The following is an 18,104-nucleotide window of genomic DNA, read 5'->3' as shown; positions in this document are numbered from 1 at the left end:
CTTGTCACCTGGTGTATCTTCGACCACTCCTTTGAAAAATCTGCTATTTCCATAGAATCTACAGTACCCGGTGTCAATTGATGGAATGCAACAATTAATATAAATAAATAGGTTAACACACGTCTCAATGAAAACTTTAGTTCTTGCGACGTTTCGGGTGGACGCCCTTAGCTAATCATTACACGCCGTGTTACACAAAAGGCAACGCCTCCCCTAAGAGCATATTCGGTAATCTTGAAAACCAGTGCACGTGCAGATCACTTCATTCAGCCACTCCTGGTTATTCGTGATTACAGCAGAATTAACTCTTTCTGCTGGTAAAAATGTTGTATTGTTGCTTTCTTTAAGTTTTTGAGGGCAGTTTTCCTGATAGTGTGGTATTATAGCAGGTTTATATTTCATGGCTTCTAAACTGCTGACTTTAATTTGATTCTGAATTCTACTAGCAATCTTAAGTTGTCTTCTGTGGTGTAGCTATTTATAGGATTGTTATTCTGTTATGTGTAAGAGTGAAGTTTAGTACTTAATTAGTACATTTTTTTCCAGATTTTGCTGCTGATAGTTTACTTGTATATCTCTAGTGTTAGAATAATTCTTGTTTCGAGAATCGACGAGTTAATTAATTTAGTGTGAGTGTGTGTTGGTATGAAGTTTGAATAGTTGTGCGTATCTTTAGTGGGCCTATTTCATTGGTTGTGTTATCTATCTTTTAATCCAGACAGTTAATATTATGCTGTGTCTTTTGTTTATTGATATAGTAATATTTGATTCTATCTTGAAGCATGGCTGTATTAAGTTTCTCAGTTAATCTATGACATCGTGGGATGTTCACAAGTATATTAACCATTAGTCTTTTAGATATGTTGTTTACAGTTATGGATGGTGAAGTGGTTATTTATTTTAGCTCAATTACACTTAAATCTTTATATGTTCCTGAATTCCTTACAATTTCCGGGGCCATATTTGGTCATTAAATATTTATGGTAAGGCTGAGGTGATCGGATATCACTCGTTGTCATGACTAAAAGCATATACGTTCACCTAAGTCAAATTATATATATAATTATCAATTAAAAACACATTCACTGGAAAAACGAAAAGCCCAACTTTACAAAGTGAAGTTTTGCTTCGTAGAGCAAGGTTTCATTAATAAAATGTCATAATACTACTTACGGCTTTCTGTGAATCAATTGGCATGCAGTAGTTAATCCGTAGAACTATATGTGGACAATATTTTGCACTTGCTTCAGGCATCCTAAATGAATTCATATAAATCCAAAATGGGGCAATGTTTAATCACCAAATATTGTGTACTAAATGGTATATAATTTCACCCAGAACATCAGTTACGGCTCCCTAATACAGTATCCGAATTAAAAGAAAGTTAAAAACTGAAAAGAAACCAAAAGTTCAAATGAAAAACAACCCAAAGGTACAAAAATTACTAAGACTAAGAGTTGGGCAAAAGCTCATCAAAATCTAAATATTAGCAAAATATTTGCCTAGTAGGGCGGTTAGAGTTGAGAGAGGTGAGAAAGCGTCCGACTTTTGGTGTAAGATTAGGGGATTACAGCATTAAATAGTTAGAAAACAAAAAACAAAATGCAGTATGCGTACTTACGCAGACAATCAGACATCCATTTCTACAGGATCATTTTAGATATTTGTGAAAGATGTATACAAACGGTTGTAGACATAGCAGACACAAACACAGATGCTGAGTATGTTGGAACTATTTTGGAGCCTCACCACGTCGTTACAATCCATGTCGTAACGTACGGTCATGTTCTTTCTGACGACTATCCATCTTGACAATAGTCCTGAATCGTAGTTCCTCTTGTAAAATTTTACGTCATAATGGTGTCATGTCCAAAGCACACCACATCTACTTTCAGGCTTTCCATATTCCACCTACTGCATGACGACAACGGTTTTCTAGTGCCTGTTTCACCAGTCCAATTGCAGAGTTTGTATGAAATAGCACGAATATCCACTTCATTCTCCATCTCTCTGAAGTATACGACAGTTGTATGGGAGGTATGACTGGAATCCTTATCTTAGTGAACTCATACCCTCTTGGCTGTGTTTCCAGACGGTGATCATTGCGTACTGTTGTTTGGAGCACGTGGACAACTGACCTTTATGATCGTGAATTCTCACCTGTTACAAGATGCCGCACTTTTCTTAACATAGCTGATGCATGTCTTGTTGCAGGTCTCTTTCTGGATGTTCCCTCCCCGTGTTGATCCATATTCCTTTGTTTTACGATGCCAATAAGTACAAAGGATATCCAAGTCTTAGAAATTATAAATCTTGATGTGAACACATATTCATGATCTATGTGTATGAATATTTTGTGTCGGAACGGGGTTATACATACCTATCCCAAAATCCATCACTTTTAGTTTAATGTTGTTTTGATGAAATGACGTTCCACCGTGAATATATATCGGCTGTGGTTGGCACGTGACTTGTTGATTTGCTTATTCAAAATCGTTTTAATATAACATACTAATCCCTTTGTATGCTGAATATTTTTCAATTAAGAATAAAATGGGTTCAAATATGGTCATAGCGTTAAAAACGTTAACATTTTTTGCATATTATTAATAGGGAAAGTCATTCATGACATTATATATGAATGTTCAGTTTTTATATTTAATGCACTCTCGAACGATTATGGAGTTATATTACATCATGATAATAAGTAAGTCGTGAATTAATGCATTTAAAAATTATTTTTCTAATAATTATAAAAATTAAGAACAATTTTAAGTCATTTCTAAGCTTACTTTTATGATTTAACAAACGAAGACACAAGTTTGGAAGGGAAAGTCTAACCGCATTACCTTAGTGTGAATTTAAAAAAAAAATGTTGTTTGAAAACAATGTAAAATTAAAAAAAAGGCTGATCTCGTACTGGTTTCTTATAATGTCATTTTAGAAGACAATGTTATCGTATTATATTTCTACGGAACACTCACATTGAATTAAGTGTACTTCATAGCTTTATGATAATTCATCTGAATGCGTTTGGACATACTATTAACTTCGAGTATTTGTTTTTATAGTCGGTTCAATACTTGTTCGTCATCACCATGAACCCCAGCTTGATATATTTATATATATATTAGGCTTAAATATAAAAGTTAAAAAAAGTAAATATGTATCTATGTAATGTAATCTTTAATGATGAATCTAATGAAAACAACGCAAAATAAATTCCGAGAAGGAAGCAAAGGTCATTAACACGAATTTAAACGAAAACCCAACTTTGAAAAGAAAATTCTAACCGTATTATCTGAATGTGAATTTAAAATAAAATACAACAACTGATCCCTTGCTTGTGTTTCTTTAGTATATCTTTTGCATTATAAATTATTGGGTCAATATAAAAATAAAAAAATAAATAGAAAATATTTCATGAAACTAAGCTAGTAAAGGTAAATCCAACAAACTGGAAGAATAATTATTCTCAGATTAACATATTACATTGTGTCTAATTACATTGTCTGACCTCAGACCACCAAAATGATTTCTGTGTTTCTGTGCACAAAAAAAAAAAGTTATCAGCTACATTCGTTAAGCCTTAATAAATTGAAACTGTTACTATAAATTTAAAGCCACAGTTGAGATGACTCTACATTATTTTTGTTTTGATTAAAATTAAGCATTCTTTTACATAGCTTATAAAAGGTACACAAGTGACTCTTACCCTTGAATATATCCTAAATATACTTTATCTAAAAATTCATCAAATTATTGATGGAGTTTTATTTTAGTTAACATTCGATAAAACACCAAAATGGTTTAATTATTTGTTGCTGTTGCTTTGAATTTGAAATTACCATCTTTCACATATGTAGTGGTAGGTTTTGCTATTTAGCATTGAGAAGCAGTTGTATTGGCCAGAAGTGACCAAACCATCACATCCACTAATTACACTATGTGGCTCGTTAAATTTTAGCACTGTGAAATTAAAATGAAACAAAATCTGAATTCACATTTGCAAGAGAAAAGAATCTATTAACTTTACTGATCATAACACATTAGTATTAGGCCTATTACGTTTTTTAAACACTCTATTCTTAATCTAGTTCCTTATGGATTTCCAGAAATTAGAAGAGTGTATAATAATAGTATTCAACCACATTACATCTCTCATATCCATTGCCGACGACGCGTTTCGCTCTATCCAGAGCTCTTCAGTATTAATATAAGCCATTTGATACAACAATAAATTGTTATGGTGTGTATCCCAAACTTTGTTAGCTCTTCATCCAACATTAATATTTAAAGGTCAATGAACGTATTTAAATACTTTTCAGCTTATGATGGCTTTCTAAATATAGATTAAAAATTCGCATGAAAACAATTATGGGAATGAACTACCTTATTCCTGTAAATATGCAAAAATAACGGTAGAAAGGATGTCTTTCTTTTTTTTTTTTAAGACATAAATCATGGTTGACTTAGTACCATCTCGTGAAATGCTACAATCATGTTCAATATCCGATTTAACATTCCATTACTTATTATAGACCATCATGGTTAATTAAGAATGAGCAAAATTTAGTCTTACAAATTTTCCTATAAATATAGCCCTTATGGCAAACCAAGTGGCCTAGAAGTAGAAGCAGTTTACTTCGATATCGAGGATTAAGCATTAATGTGATTTCTTAAGACAACCGTTTGTTTGTAAGTTAGGTGCATCTTTCTACAAATTATAAAGCGATAGACAAAACATAAAATCAGCCGTATTATTGAATAAGCAGTGCAATTACAGGAATTATTTACCATTTACAATTGAAAAAAAAAAAATCAGTCTTAAGCATAACTTCATTATCCACCATATCAAAAAATAAAATTCTAACCACTTAAAATCATTTAATATAAACAGTAATTTTGTTGTCTTATTGCTATAGTAATAATTCAACAGTATTTGCATAATAAATTCTAAAAAAAAGTTCCATAATTTAATATATTTTTTCCCAAATCGTTGTTAATAGTCATGCACTTAAGAAAGAAATATATATGAAAACCTAACACTGATGTAAGAAACTTGGTATGTTTGCAAGAATTCATTATTTCATCCTCTTCTGAAAACTAAACATTAGACAACTTGCATAACCGAATTTCTAAGACAAACTTTTTATCATCACTTTTCTTAATACACTAATTCTATATTTATAACATATCATTATTCTTTATTTAAAGCATAAAACAAACGTTTTTGAACACTTACTATTCCTGTAAAAAGTTTTTCTCTGACAACACCTGCTATGCTTTTTGTGGTTTTTAAACTAAATGGGGGACAGATTATAATTCATCTTAAAAGGTATTATTCTTTCCACTTACATTATTTCGGAAATGGTGAGTTACAAACATATACAGCTATTATTACTTGCAGCAGTAACTGCAATTTTATTTTAATATATGTACCAACAGAAGAAGAAATTACAGTGATAAAGAAAATGAAATAAAAAGGAAACCATTGCTCAGCTTTAGCGATTATTTATTGTGGTAAATTATCAAAAATTTATTCAATGATGTACTTACAGGAAATATGATACAAACTGTGAAATTCAAAACATTTACAAAAAAAAAAAAATATATGGCTGAAAGCCTAAACTCAAGTAGAAGTATTCAAACTGAGTTGAGAGGATAAGTGGTGTTTTGGTCTATTAAGTACACCCCACATTAGAATGAGGGTACTGACCAATTCCTAGTAGAATTTCTAGTAACACTACACAATGTAAAGTATAAAGTTTCAGTGACCCTACAATTTATGATACTACATTTGCCCTACCTTGGGAGAATTCCCATTACTAATTCTATATTAATTTAGGAAGCAATGATTCGTTTAGCATAAAATGCTTCTTTTTTATCATTAATTAAAAAATTGAGTCAATATACTACATTGCTTTAAAGCTAAAAACATAGCCTTAATTTATGCATAGTGAAACATTATAGAGTTCAACTGTATTTGATTCAACATCTTAATAAGTCATCCAGTGGTTATTTTCTAAAAATGCAGAACATGAACTCTGAAAGACAATTAGGTTTATGATGAGTTGGAAAATTCTTAGCAAAAAAAAGCAAAAATTAAGATATCCCTAAAGAGCTAAATTGCAAATGCATGAAAATCCCGGATGGAAAAGTTACAACTCACAAAGGCACATGAGAAACAAAATAGCCACTTTAATGGGAATTTCCCCATTTTGGCTGCTCTGGCAATAAAGGAGCTACCTTCTGGTTTTAAGGGGAGTTAACCCTCCTGGCTGCTCTGGCGGTAAGGAGTAACCATATGGTAGTGTCCAGCATCAGTTGTGTTCACAGAACATTGCAAAAAGTCGGCTGAGCTGCAACTTACTCCCTTACTAACAAGTGAAAAGACTGGTATATGTACATGGTTATGGTTTCAAGTAAAACCAACAATACTTGATAAGTGTGCAAATCAGTTAAGAAACTGACCTCTTCCTGAAAGAACCATCTGTTACTGAGAACATGCAGATGTCAAAAAGATGGTTATAAAAGGCAAGAAAGTGCAAGTGCAGGCTGTCAGTAACATTATTATAACCACTATTTGAAGGAAAGTAAGTAATATGCTAGAGAAATACCCCAAAAAATTGCTGACATTTAGAAGCATACAGGGAAACAGATCCAAATACTTTGGATAAATATCAGCCATTGGGGTAAAGAATTGTTACTTTTTCTTGGTTGCACAATATTTTCAGTTTATAACTCTGTGCAAAGAATTTTATCTCTATTTTATTTACATTCAAAGACTAAAACATTATTCAGATTACACTGCTTTCCAGCTATCAGTGTGCTACACTTACATTTATCAACAACTTATGTCTAAGGTTGATAAGTAGTTTATTTAATATACATAGTAATCTGCAAAGGTTATACTGTTTATTTGCTATTAACTTTCTAACAAAGGTTTCAAAGGCTAAACTCCATGATTCAGATGTTACTAGTTTTCACCACAAGAATGTAGAGCACTGATTAAATGGCAACTTCAGCAAAAAAAGGCACAGAATTAACAAGAATCTAAACATGGCCAACAGATTATGTGTCACAAAAAAATTAAAAGTAATAATAAGATGTTCTAATGGGCCATTTTAATATATATATATATATATGGGAAATTTTTAGATTAGTAACATTAATTAATGTTAAAATTGAGCATTTAAAGTGTGATCATATTATACCAATTAAGAAATGACAAAGAAAACATTAAGACTGTCAAGGTAAGATATATCACACTTTCTAACCATATCACAGTTTACTTTCAATACCAACAATCCACACCAATCAAGCAGGGTACTAACATTTTTATACAGGTAATATTACTACGTAATCAAAATCATTCAATGGTTTGGTTACTTTATATCCAATCTTTCACTAGAAGCTGCAATTTGCTCTGTACTTTTTAACTACTGACTTTCTAATATTTTGTTACTATTAAAGATAAAAAATGACACTTACTTTCAGCCTAAGAAAGAAGATAAAATTTAAAAGCATGTTTATCATTTGCCTGCTGGACTATTTTTTAGATGATTGTTTTTAAATCTCATATGCCACAGTAACAAGTCTTCATCACCTACGTGACAACATTAACTCAACAAGATGTAATGTCTTTAGTTTTCTTTTCAAGAAATGTTCTTTGTAGATATCTTCTGTGTGGAAAAAGTTGTAAGCTTTCTGAACCATTCACATACACTTTTCTTTACTTTCACTCAGATGTCCTTATTAATAATTCCTATAAATCACCCATATAGTTGGATTCTGAACAAAACAAGTCATGTTCTAGTCACAATATAGTGAAGATATCATTCACTGACTTTTGGTAAACAAATTTAGTACAGTGGTTGAAAACAACAATGATTGAAAGAGCAATCTTAACAATGGAAGCATAAACATTTTCAAGTTCATCCTCTAATTTGTACAGTAACAAAACCTTAAAGTGCAACAAAAATAGTTTGGTGTCAAACACTTTCAACTAAATGTCTTTTGTACAAAACAAATGCTTTCTGTAAACGTTTGCATATAAACAATGTAAAATGACTGTAACACCAACCAATTTTTGTAGAAAAATAATAACGGCAACACTCTGATTTTCTATAAACCAAGCAATGGCATTCTAAGCACGATGGTATGTAACTTCTGCATAAAGAATATAAAAATATAACCCAATCCAACTCCTACAAGCGGACATCCCTTCCCTATACCCTACTTAGGGTACAAGCTTTTAACCTTTCTCACCAAACTTCTAGAGGAGCTTTATACTTCTGTCCCTCGACTTGCAATACTTGGTGACCTTGAATGAATCACAACTTTGTGACCATTCTTAATTACATGACCATCACTCTCCACAATAACTGAGGTCTGTTGCTGATGTGGACTATTGTGGCTAACCCCTTTATACTTTCGAAAAGCTTGTTGAATTACTCGTACACAGTACTCTTCTCTTTGCCGAAGGAGGGTAGTGCTGATTGCTTCATACTCTCTGTTCTCTTTTGCAGGCACAGCTTCAGCTAGCTCAGCTGTTTCTTCAATTACTCGTCCTTTCTGAGCAAAGAAATTCTTAGTCAGAGCATCCAAAATATCAACACAGTAAATTGTATTTCCTTCACAAATTGGAATATCCATTGAGATGAGTTTGTACTTGTTAGGCTTTTTGATCTGTAGAGGATCCTCAAGGGCATCCACAAAGTCAGACAATTCTTCATATTTGATGAACTGGGTACCTTCTGGGTCAAACTTTTGCCATATCTCATAGTACATATCATAGTCATCATTGGTTAAGCCTTCTTCAACATCTTCTGTAGCTTGACTATAGTTTTCCAATATGACAGCTATGTACATATTGATGATGATTAAAAAGCTAATTATCAAATATGAAATCAAATAGGCAACACCAATGCCTTTACTTCCACAGTTACCATCAACGCCAGAAATACAGTCAGTCTCATCAATAATACCTGAAAGAGTTCCATCCCAGCCAGCAGAGGTAGAGATCTGGAAGAGGACAATCATGGACTGCCCAAATGTTTCAAAGTTGAAATTATCATCAACACCATAGCGATGTTTCACATTCATGAAGAAGGACATTCCAAATATAGCAAAGATAAACATGACCAAAAAGAGAAGAAGGCAAATATTAAATAGTGCAGGTAAGGACATAGCCAGTGCAAAAAGAAGTGTTCGTATTCCACGGGCTCCTTTCACCAACCTCAGTACTCGGCCCACTTTCACAACACGAACAACACGGAGCAAGGTTGGAGAAACAAAGTACTTGGCAATCAGATCTTTCAGAGCCACTCCTGTAACAAATTATATATTATTATTATTATTATTAGTGCTTCAATTCAAAACAAATAAGCTATTCCAAAAGGATTGAAAATAATCCTAGTGTTGATATGCAGTAATTTCTTTTAAGGTTTATAGTCAATGAAGAAAACAAAATTCAAAATTGTACAAAACACCAGAAGTAAATTTTATATTCTTATCAACACACTTAAATTTTTAGTCTCCTAATTTGCACTTATACAGTATGTTAAGGAACAAAATTTAATCAAGGTTATAAATATGGTACACACTATTATAACTGGAAATATTAATCTAAACTGAAAATACTTGGATATTTGTGTTATCATTTCAGCCAATAGTATTCAAACAAATATCATACCCAATGAAAGGTTGATTTACATAATATCTTTTACTACAACATTTAAAGTATGTGTGGGTAATATTACTGTTAGCAATTACAAACTCACTTTTTGAAAAATATAACTATTCAAAAATTCATTGTTCACAAGATCAATAAATGTGATATATACAAAACTGCAGTTTCATATTAGTTATTATTTTACTTTTTTTCTACTTTACAATTTCAAAACATGTTAGTCTTTAAGGTTAGTCAAAATCATAAAATGTTTTCAATAAAAGGTCACATTACACTACTTTTCCCAAAGCATGTAAAGAATATTAACCTTTTTTATAACCTATTGATTTCATAGTACAAAGCTTTTAATCATCCAGTTACCAAGAATGAGAAAACAAACCTAATACGCAACCTTAGATACTTTCAATGGTGATACTTTACACCTAAAACTATTGCAGTTTACACTCTGGCTTCAAAATCTACACTCTTAGAATTGAAATAGTATTGAACTCGATACTTACCTCTGGATGGACTGTAAGTTAATATATAGATGTGCTGCTCACCTAGACAATTTTACTGCAATTTTCCATACACTATCTTGTAACATATTTTGTAAATCTCATTTTCAAACAATCAAAAGAACTTCAAGACCACCATTAAAATGGAATACCAATTTAAATATTGCCACTACTCATCAACCTAACTATTTTTGTATTAGAAACATTTTTAGAAAGATTAATTGATAAAGGGATGGGAAGGAACTTGTTCATCTACAGGTGTTTAATTGAATTCTACTTTAATTCTAAATATATTATTTCATATATATATGGTGTACATCTGTAAGAATAGTAATCCATAATGCCTATTATGCAAAGGATTTCTCCTGAAGTGTATAGAGTCAAGAAGCCAAAATAAGCTAACCAAAAATATTTGAAGTCAAATAGAAAGGGATGTCTGGGAAAAATGATCTCTTTGGTTAGAGCTATAAGCAAAGAAAAAGTTTTGGAGAGGAGCCTCAAAAAGCTCAAAGTGAGACAAATAGCAATGAAGTGTGTAAACACAAGTTTTTTGTCAGCCTGAGTGAGAATGAAAAGATAAAAAAAAGAAAATGATAGGGAAGCATCAAATCATTCTTCTGTACTATCTACATCATAGAAATAAATATACAGTCAGAATAAAAGTGCCGTCCAACAAGAAATAGCAATGGAAAGAATGCATCATTTCTTTAACCCTTTATGGACTGGTGAGTGTAATTAACATCCCTTGATATTTTTATTTTCATAGTGGAAATACTTAACCAAGTTATATGAATCTTATTAAAAATTTACTAAATAGTATCTAGCTTCTACTTTAAAAAATAATAATATGATTTAGTTTTACTGTCAAATTTAGATTGTGAAATTTCCAAAATTTGGAGACATTGTTTTAAAAGAAAATATTATCATTTTCATTCATTTTAGAATTTAAATATTTTTATTGTTGAACAGAAAATTTCATTTTACTTATCATTTTCAACTTGATTAATATTCCTTAACATATTTCTTTTAAACACTTCATTTTAGAGATGCAGTAGTCATCACTTTCTGTCAAATCTGAAGTGCTTACATGACTGAATTTGGAAGGAACAGAAAGACATGAAAAAATTAAAGAGCACATTAAAAAAAAACTTGAAAAAAAGCAGAAATGGTAACCCTTGAAAGAAGAAAATATGAAAAATAGTCTTAAAAAAACAAAACCTCAGCTAGCAAAGTATAATAAGATAAAAGTAAAGGTAAAAAAGAATGTAAGCATGAACAGCTGTAATTTGTCTATCTTCACTAAAAGAACATATATATGGAAAAATGACAGTAATGAAATAAAAGTGGGCTCTCTAAAGTAAAAACTGGCCTTTCTTGCAAATGGCTGGGTAATAACTAACTAACTACAAACCAAAGATAACTGATGCTGAAATTAAAAGAAATATGTCCAAAGTTGATGCAAAACAATATTCTAGGACAAAACAAGAAAAGATTCTCCTCTCTTAGTTGAGGATGTGAATAAAATACACTGAATAGACAACCATCAGCAATATATTATAAGGAAATGCCAAAACATGACAAATAAAATGATAAAAAGGTGAAGAGAGAGATTCACCATATAGAAAAAAGGGACACCAACTCTGACTCTGGACATTCAGCACCAGAGCTAGAGGCCTGGGTACATGAAATCAGAACACTGATAGTTTGTGACTGAAGAATGCTATGGAAGTATTAATCACAAAGCAGAAAAGACAATCATACTGTCAGTAGAAGAGCAGAAGGATGTATTGATTATTCTATGAGAATAATTTGATTAGATCAAGATATATGATTCAAATCTCCATAAGCATAAACATTCCAGAGCCCACAAATACATTTTGAAAGCAGGGATAATCAAAATATGTGTGCAGACCAACCAGAAGAAAGAAAGCATACTTCTGGTCCAAAACTGATAGACGTAAGAGACTAAGGTCAAGATTTTGAAAAACCAGGTTCCCTAAACTGAAAGATATTTCATAATACTCTACAAGTTGTCACAGAAGTGCCTGTGAAATGATGGAGATCAGTAGCAGCAATTAGAAAAAATAACTTCAAGTCTTATCAAGTTATTGTCAGAAGTTGAGCTTGATAAGGAAATAGCATATACTTGAAGTAATAGTGATGATAAATCAAGTTAGATTAGTAAATGAAATTACAGTAAAGTGAAATGACATTAATTATAAATTAAGAAATACAGAAGGTCATTTATAATTTTTGAAAAAGATAGTTAAGTTCAACAGTACTAGTTTTGAAGACCATATGTTATCCTCAGGGATCTTGCTCTGTATGTTTCCCTTAACTCTTGACAGTTGCTCTGTAGTGACATTTACATGAAAACAGGCTTCTTTGGAGAACAACTGTGTCAATGTTCTCCCTATTCTTAAGCATCTTTCATGAAATGGTTAAAGTCTTAGGTTCACAACTTTCAAGTGAATGTTCATGCAGATAATAAGCACAAAAGCCCATTACAGAAAATCAGATTATAAGACAGGTATATGGTTGAACAAGACCACTGTGATTCCAGCTTTCTGGCCACCTTTATATAAAAACAGACATTAATTTTGAGGTAAGGCTTGAATCTTGTGAACTTCAAGTTTATAAGCTTTTATCAACTTTCTTGTTTATTATCATTTTAAGAATATCAGGAGTAATGTAGAGTTTCATCAAAAAGGTTTTTGAGTCAGAAGATTATCTTATGTAACCACAGCCTTCACTTTGTGGGTGAAGGCTTTGTCCTGATAGGTTTGAGGTTTGGGAATTTGTTACAATTGTAAATTCTCTGCATTGTGAATTCATCCAAAAACAATGAACACTCATTCCATTGAAATGTTGTCTCCTTTGGCTCTATATTGACAGTCTCACTGTATGAATATTTTTCTTCAAAGCAGAGTGATATCACATACTCGTCCAGCCATCTGATCAAGTTTTGGGGAATATTGTCCAGTCAGCAAGGTTTCCTTTTACATGCAGGTCAATGCCTGGCTATCACATGACCATATTTCTAGATACTTCTTCATATTTGCAGGGAAATGATCCAGGTATTTCCTTAATTCGCAAATGATCCTCTGCATAACCTACCAGTTGAAACTGATTCTCATCAATGCACAATGTACATTTTTGTTAAAATGTAAATAAAAAATTCAAACAAAACTAAACTCAAACTGATTACACTGGTAAATCTTCTCCATCATTATCGAGTTTATAAGAAATAGTTACATTTAAAGAGTTGTATTACTGTATGTTTTCAGAACACTGATAGTGTACCATGGTTTCTTTAGTATCTAAAGATTAACACAACAGGTTAAGATTTATAGCTGATGATTACCAACAAGATTGCAATTTTACTGTTTTTGGAACATTTATACATACATGTAGATACTGTCATGAAAAATAATTCATAAGAATGTAACTTTTTTTTTCATAAAAGTTAAACACAACAACAACAAACTTCTTTTTTGTATTGCACTGACAGAAAAATCTGAAAATGGATTACAGTATTTTTTAATCTAGGGCAACTTTGATAGATGATGGTTATTATTAACAATATACAGGTTTTATATGTGTATATAAACATAGCTCTATCACAAATTTACCCAAAAATACAGGCAAAATTGGCATAAAGGTTGATCAAGAGTTATAATTATTGTTATTAAGGTCAATGTAAGCTCCTGCCATGAAACTTAAACATAAGCTTTGTTTGGGAGATCCATATGAAGCTCAATGCTCAGTGTCATCTTCCTCAGCTTTGAAAGTAGAAATTTGTCATTGAAAGTTATAAAGATACTTTTTTTCTTGGGGATAACTGTGTGTCCACTGTTTGATTCTATTTCAAAAAAGTTGAATGCTCATATCTGAAATTACCCTAACCAGTTTGGATTATAATGTGTATAATACTCCATGTGAGTATGATAATTATCAATTAAAAAAAGTTTTTTATATTAACTTTGCTCAGGGTGAACATACTTCTAATACAGAATTCATTAATAAGCTTACTGTGATAATTTTAAATTAAGTTAAGAGCAAGTTTTATACGTGAATGTTAAAATTATGAGAACTCTCAAGTTGTACAGAACAAATAAAACGTTTTGTACTTGAAGAATATGCTGGATCAAAAAAAATATTAATAAATGTTTACATTTCCAGAACAAATAATTAACATAGTATACATATGTATACTAAAGCACAAAACTTAATATTAATTTATATATTAATATTAATCAAAACACTACCATAGTGTGATAAACTAAATAAATCTTGAACAAATCTTTTATACTCTCAAACATTAAGATGGTTAAAATGAAATAACCTTACCCAGAATGGAAAGTGTGACTACAACAAAATCAAACACATTCCACGGTTCCTTAAAGTAGTGCAAGCGTAGGGCGAAGATTTTTAAGATACATTCTCCAGTGAAAACAGCAATAAAGAAGATATTCAAGCGCTCAAGAACATTCTCAAAAGTCTCAGTTTGCTGGTAGTGCTCCATGCCCATAACAATCATGTTAAACATTATGAATGACATAATGGCCATGTCAAATTTTGTGCTTGAAATCAGGTCAAAGATAATAGCTTGTGGTTTGAACTGTGGAAAGAAAATTATCATTGTGATTACAGTATATATGAAGTAAAATAATATTTCAAATAAAAGAACTGACAAGGTAGACATACAAAGACCAACCATAACTATACACTTCTGTACAAGTACTTCTGATCAAACCTCCAACACTTTATCTTAAGCACAAAATGTAAGCTAAGTGACTAATTAATGTAGCTATAACCCAAAATATCTTAGCAAAGTGAATTACCTTATTCCCAATTTTTCTTGTCTGAAAATTTTTAAAACCTGACTAATAATATTTATTGCTTAGTATTTTGGGTTTATATGATAAACACTTTGGGTTTGTCAACACTTTTGTGTTAAACATTCTGTATGAAAAAATTAGTGCACATTTCACTTGCTTACAAAATTTTCTCTTAAAAAAAGAAAGAACTTGTTCTTTTGGCACCATATTACATACATATACATGAACAAATGTATAAAGTCCCATATATTTCTACCAGATTACATACATATACATGAACAAATATATAAAGTTCCATATATTTCTCCCAGATTACATACATATACATGAACAAATATATAAAGTCCCATATATTTCTAGCAGATTACATACATATACATGAACAAAGATATAAAGTCCCAGATATTTCTGCCACTGAAAAAAAAACAACAAAAAACATTTTATTTTGCATACACATTTTAACAGAGATGACATCAAAAATCTTTTGGATTCTATCAATATAACCAATTTTCTTGACTATTTTTTTCATACATTTTAAGCCCTTAGTTAAGATTTGCATTTTAAATAAAATTTCCAATGTTAATCTTACTCTAGGTCGAGGAATAGCTTTCAAAGGTTTTTTAGATCCCATTTTCTTCATAGCATTATAGTATTTTTTCTGGTCCTCTGTCATAAACATCTCTAAAGATCCACCTGCTTAAAATATGAGAAAACATGGTTAGATGTTTATGCTTTTGGTTGATATTGTAGTTAAAAATAGGAGCCCTTAGTTTTGCATAGCTTTCTCATATCAGTTAACATAAATCCTTACATCTGCATGAAATTAATCAGAATCCATTTGGTAGATGGAGTCCAAATTTTTGATTCATGTTAATTATAAATATTATAAATCACAAACTATAATTTGAGTCTATTTCTTGTTACACATGCATGTTAAAAAACATGAAAATCAATAAAAGCCATGGTTGGCTTAATGCTTCTCTATTCAAAATGGATTAACAGAAAACAGAATATTAAGTACTCTTTAAGTGGCAACAACAAAAGAAATAACTTTAGACAAATATTATGCTGCATAAACACTCAATCAATCTGACAGTTTTTTAACGTTATATCAGTACAGCTTGTAGTACCTATATTTCAGTTATTAAAGAGCTATAACCATAGAGGAAAATTATCTAATATATATAAAATAAAATCTTATAGAAACCTTATAATAATAATATGGATGAGTTTCATAGAGGAAAATCATCTAATATATATAAATAAAATCTTATAATAATAATAATATGGACGAGTTTCATTCTGGATGTAATATTGCTTTACTTTAAAAACAAATACATAAAATCAGGAATGAAAACACTTGAAAATATACTTTTTTGGGACAGAAAAACAAAGAAATCATTGTTAAAATCAAACTTACTGCTTTGATACATAACTTATCAAGAAGCAAATCTCACAGTACACAATGGTTGCAAAAGATAAAGTTTAGTATTAACAAGAAATATAAAATTAAGTTTTACAGGGTGTATGAAAAGTTTGGAACCATAGGTGATTTGCAACTTTTCTTACTTTCAGATACATAACTGATTATGATGCTGTCAAAGCATGAGAAGGTCAAGTTAATCCTGTAAAATTGTTCCAGACATTTTTTGGACACCCTAAAGATTATGTTCAAAAACATAATTGGGCTCTTTAAGAACTAGTTATTAATACAAACATACAAATATATATATAAAAATTAAGCAGTTTAGAAGAATTTAAAACAGGCACAGTTTTCTCCCTCTTTTCTTAATTAATCAATATTCTAACATAATAAAATGCAACTTATCTTTTTCTTCTGTTCATTGAAATTATCAATGATGACACCAATGAAGAGATTTAATGTAAAGAATGAGCCAAAGATGATGAAGAAGACAAAGTACAAGTACATGTAGATATTGACTTCATCATCTGGTTGATCATTTATCTGAAAAGGTAGTTAACCAAATGTATTCAATCAAAAAGTTTTCTAAATCTTCAATAGAAACATTACATACATTATGTTACATAAAAACTGAAAAGACAAATATGACTATTTAGAAAACAGTAAGTTCACCTAGCTGAATTCAACTACCAAACTGTAGGTGCCATCTTAGATTTCTTTATATCAGAAGAGGATCATACAGTAAAAATCTAATAAATGTTAATTTTACTAGGAACTTATACATACATGTTCATTTTCCAGTTATATTCATTCTATCAAGCAACACATAATGATGTATTTATCAGAAAAATAATAATATTTTAAAATTTCAGTATACTAATTATTACATTTACAATTTTCTTATTTTGGTGTCCTGTACTGAGAAAACACTCCCAGCATTATCTTCTGGTATCCTTGCTCATTTCTAACATTAAAATACATGAATGCTTTTTTTAAGCAGTTTCTTTAAACTAATTAGTTCTACAGCTATAAAATGCAAATATAGTCAGCTTCTCTCAGAACATGTTCTTTGTTATACAAAATTCATTTCTATATTGTACATATATTACTTACTTGTCTGGAATCAATTGCACTGTTCATTATGTCAGTCCAACCTTTGAAAGTAGCCTAAAAATATAAAAATGTTACTAATTTATTTGAAACCTTGAAAATATTGAATAAAGTAATATTACTAATGATAAACAAAATATTTTGATAAAAAATGTTAGCAGCTTTGCATATTATTATATCTAAGAAACAGCAAAGTTATCAGACACCTATAATAACAAATGTTTAATTTTTATAAAAACAAGTGGGGATCAGTATATACATAAACTGGCTAGCTATAGTAATAAAAAAAAGTTTTAATACTTCATATAGTATTGAAATAAGAAAGTCAGAACTACAAAAACTGAGTTAGATAAAAGTTAAAAAATTTTATCTTTACATTGGCTCAGACTAACATAATTATAGTGAATTGCCAAAGTATATATTACTATAGCTAGCTAAGTTATGTATATATTGATCCCTACTTGTCTTTATAAAATTTGAATTTTTCTATTATACTTGTTTGTTTCCTTTTCATTAGCTATATTTTTGTGCATCAGCAA

General features: G+C 30.6%; 1 protein-coding gene across 1 annotated transcript; it reads right to left on the bottom strand.

Moving 5' to 3' along the window:
• Positions 1–5,498: 5,498 nt before the first annotated feature.
• Positions 5,499–17,631, bottom strand: LOC106477627 (sodium channel protein para-like). Its single transcript, XM_022381141.1, has 5 exons — positions 17,569–17,631; positions 16,861–16,998; positions 15,622–15,729; positions 14,542–14,812; positions 5,499–9,332 (listed from the first exon to the last, which is right to left on the bottom strand). The coding sequence occupies exons 1-5, from the start codon at positions 17,593–17,595 to the stop codon at positions 8,290–8,292; spliced, it is 1,587 nt and encodes a 528-aa protein (XP_022236849.1). The 5' UTR covers positions 17,596–17,631; the 3' UTR covers positions 5,499–8,289.
• Between the last annotated feature and the right edge of the window lie 473 nt (positions 17,632–18,104).

This window comes from Limulus polyphemus, unplaced genomic scaffold, assembly GCF_000517525.1.
Source record: "Limulus polyphemus unplaced genomic scaffold, Limulus_polyphemus-2.1.2 Scaffold76749, whole genome shotgun sequence".
Lineage (NCBI taxonomy): Eukaryota > Metazoa > Arthropoda > Merostomata > Xiphosura > Limulidae > Limulus > Limulus polyphemus.
Note: the sequence above shows the minus strand (reverse complement) of the source record. Positions and strands in the feature narration are given on the sequence as shown.

What these genes read in the sequence shown, in the direction of transcription:
- LOC106477627 (XM_022381141.1), bottom strand. Translation starts at nt 17,595, where the DNA reads ATGAACAGTGCAATTGATTCCAGACAA. An exon ending in TCAATGAACAGAAGAAAAAG is followed by an intron (nt 15,730 to 16,860) that starts ATAAGTTGCATT and finishes CTCATATTTTAA; the next exon opens with GCAGGTGGATCTTTAGAGAT. An exon ending in AAGCTATTCCTCGACCTAGA is followed by an intron (nt 14,813 to 15,621) that starts GTAAGATTAACA and finishes TTCTTTCCACAG; the next exon opens with TTCAAACCACAAGCTATTAT.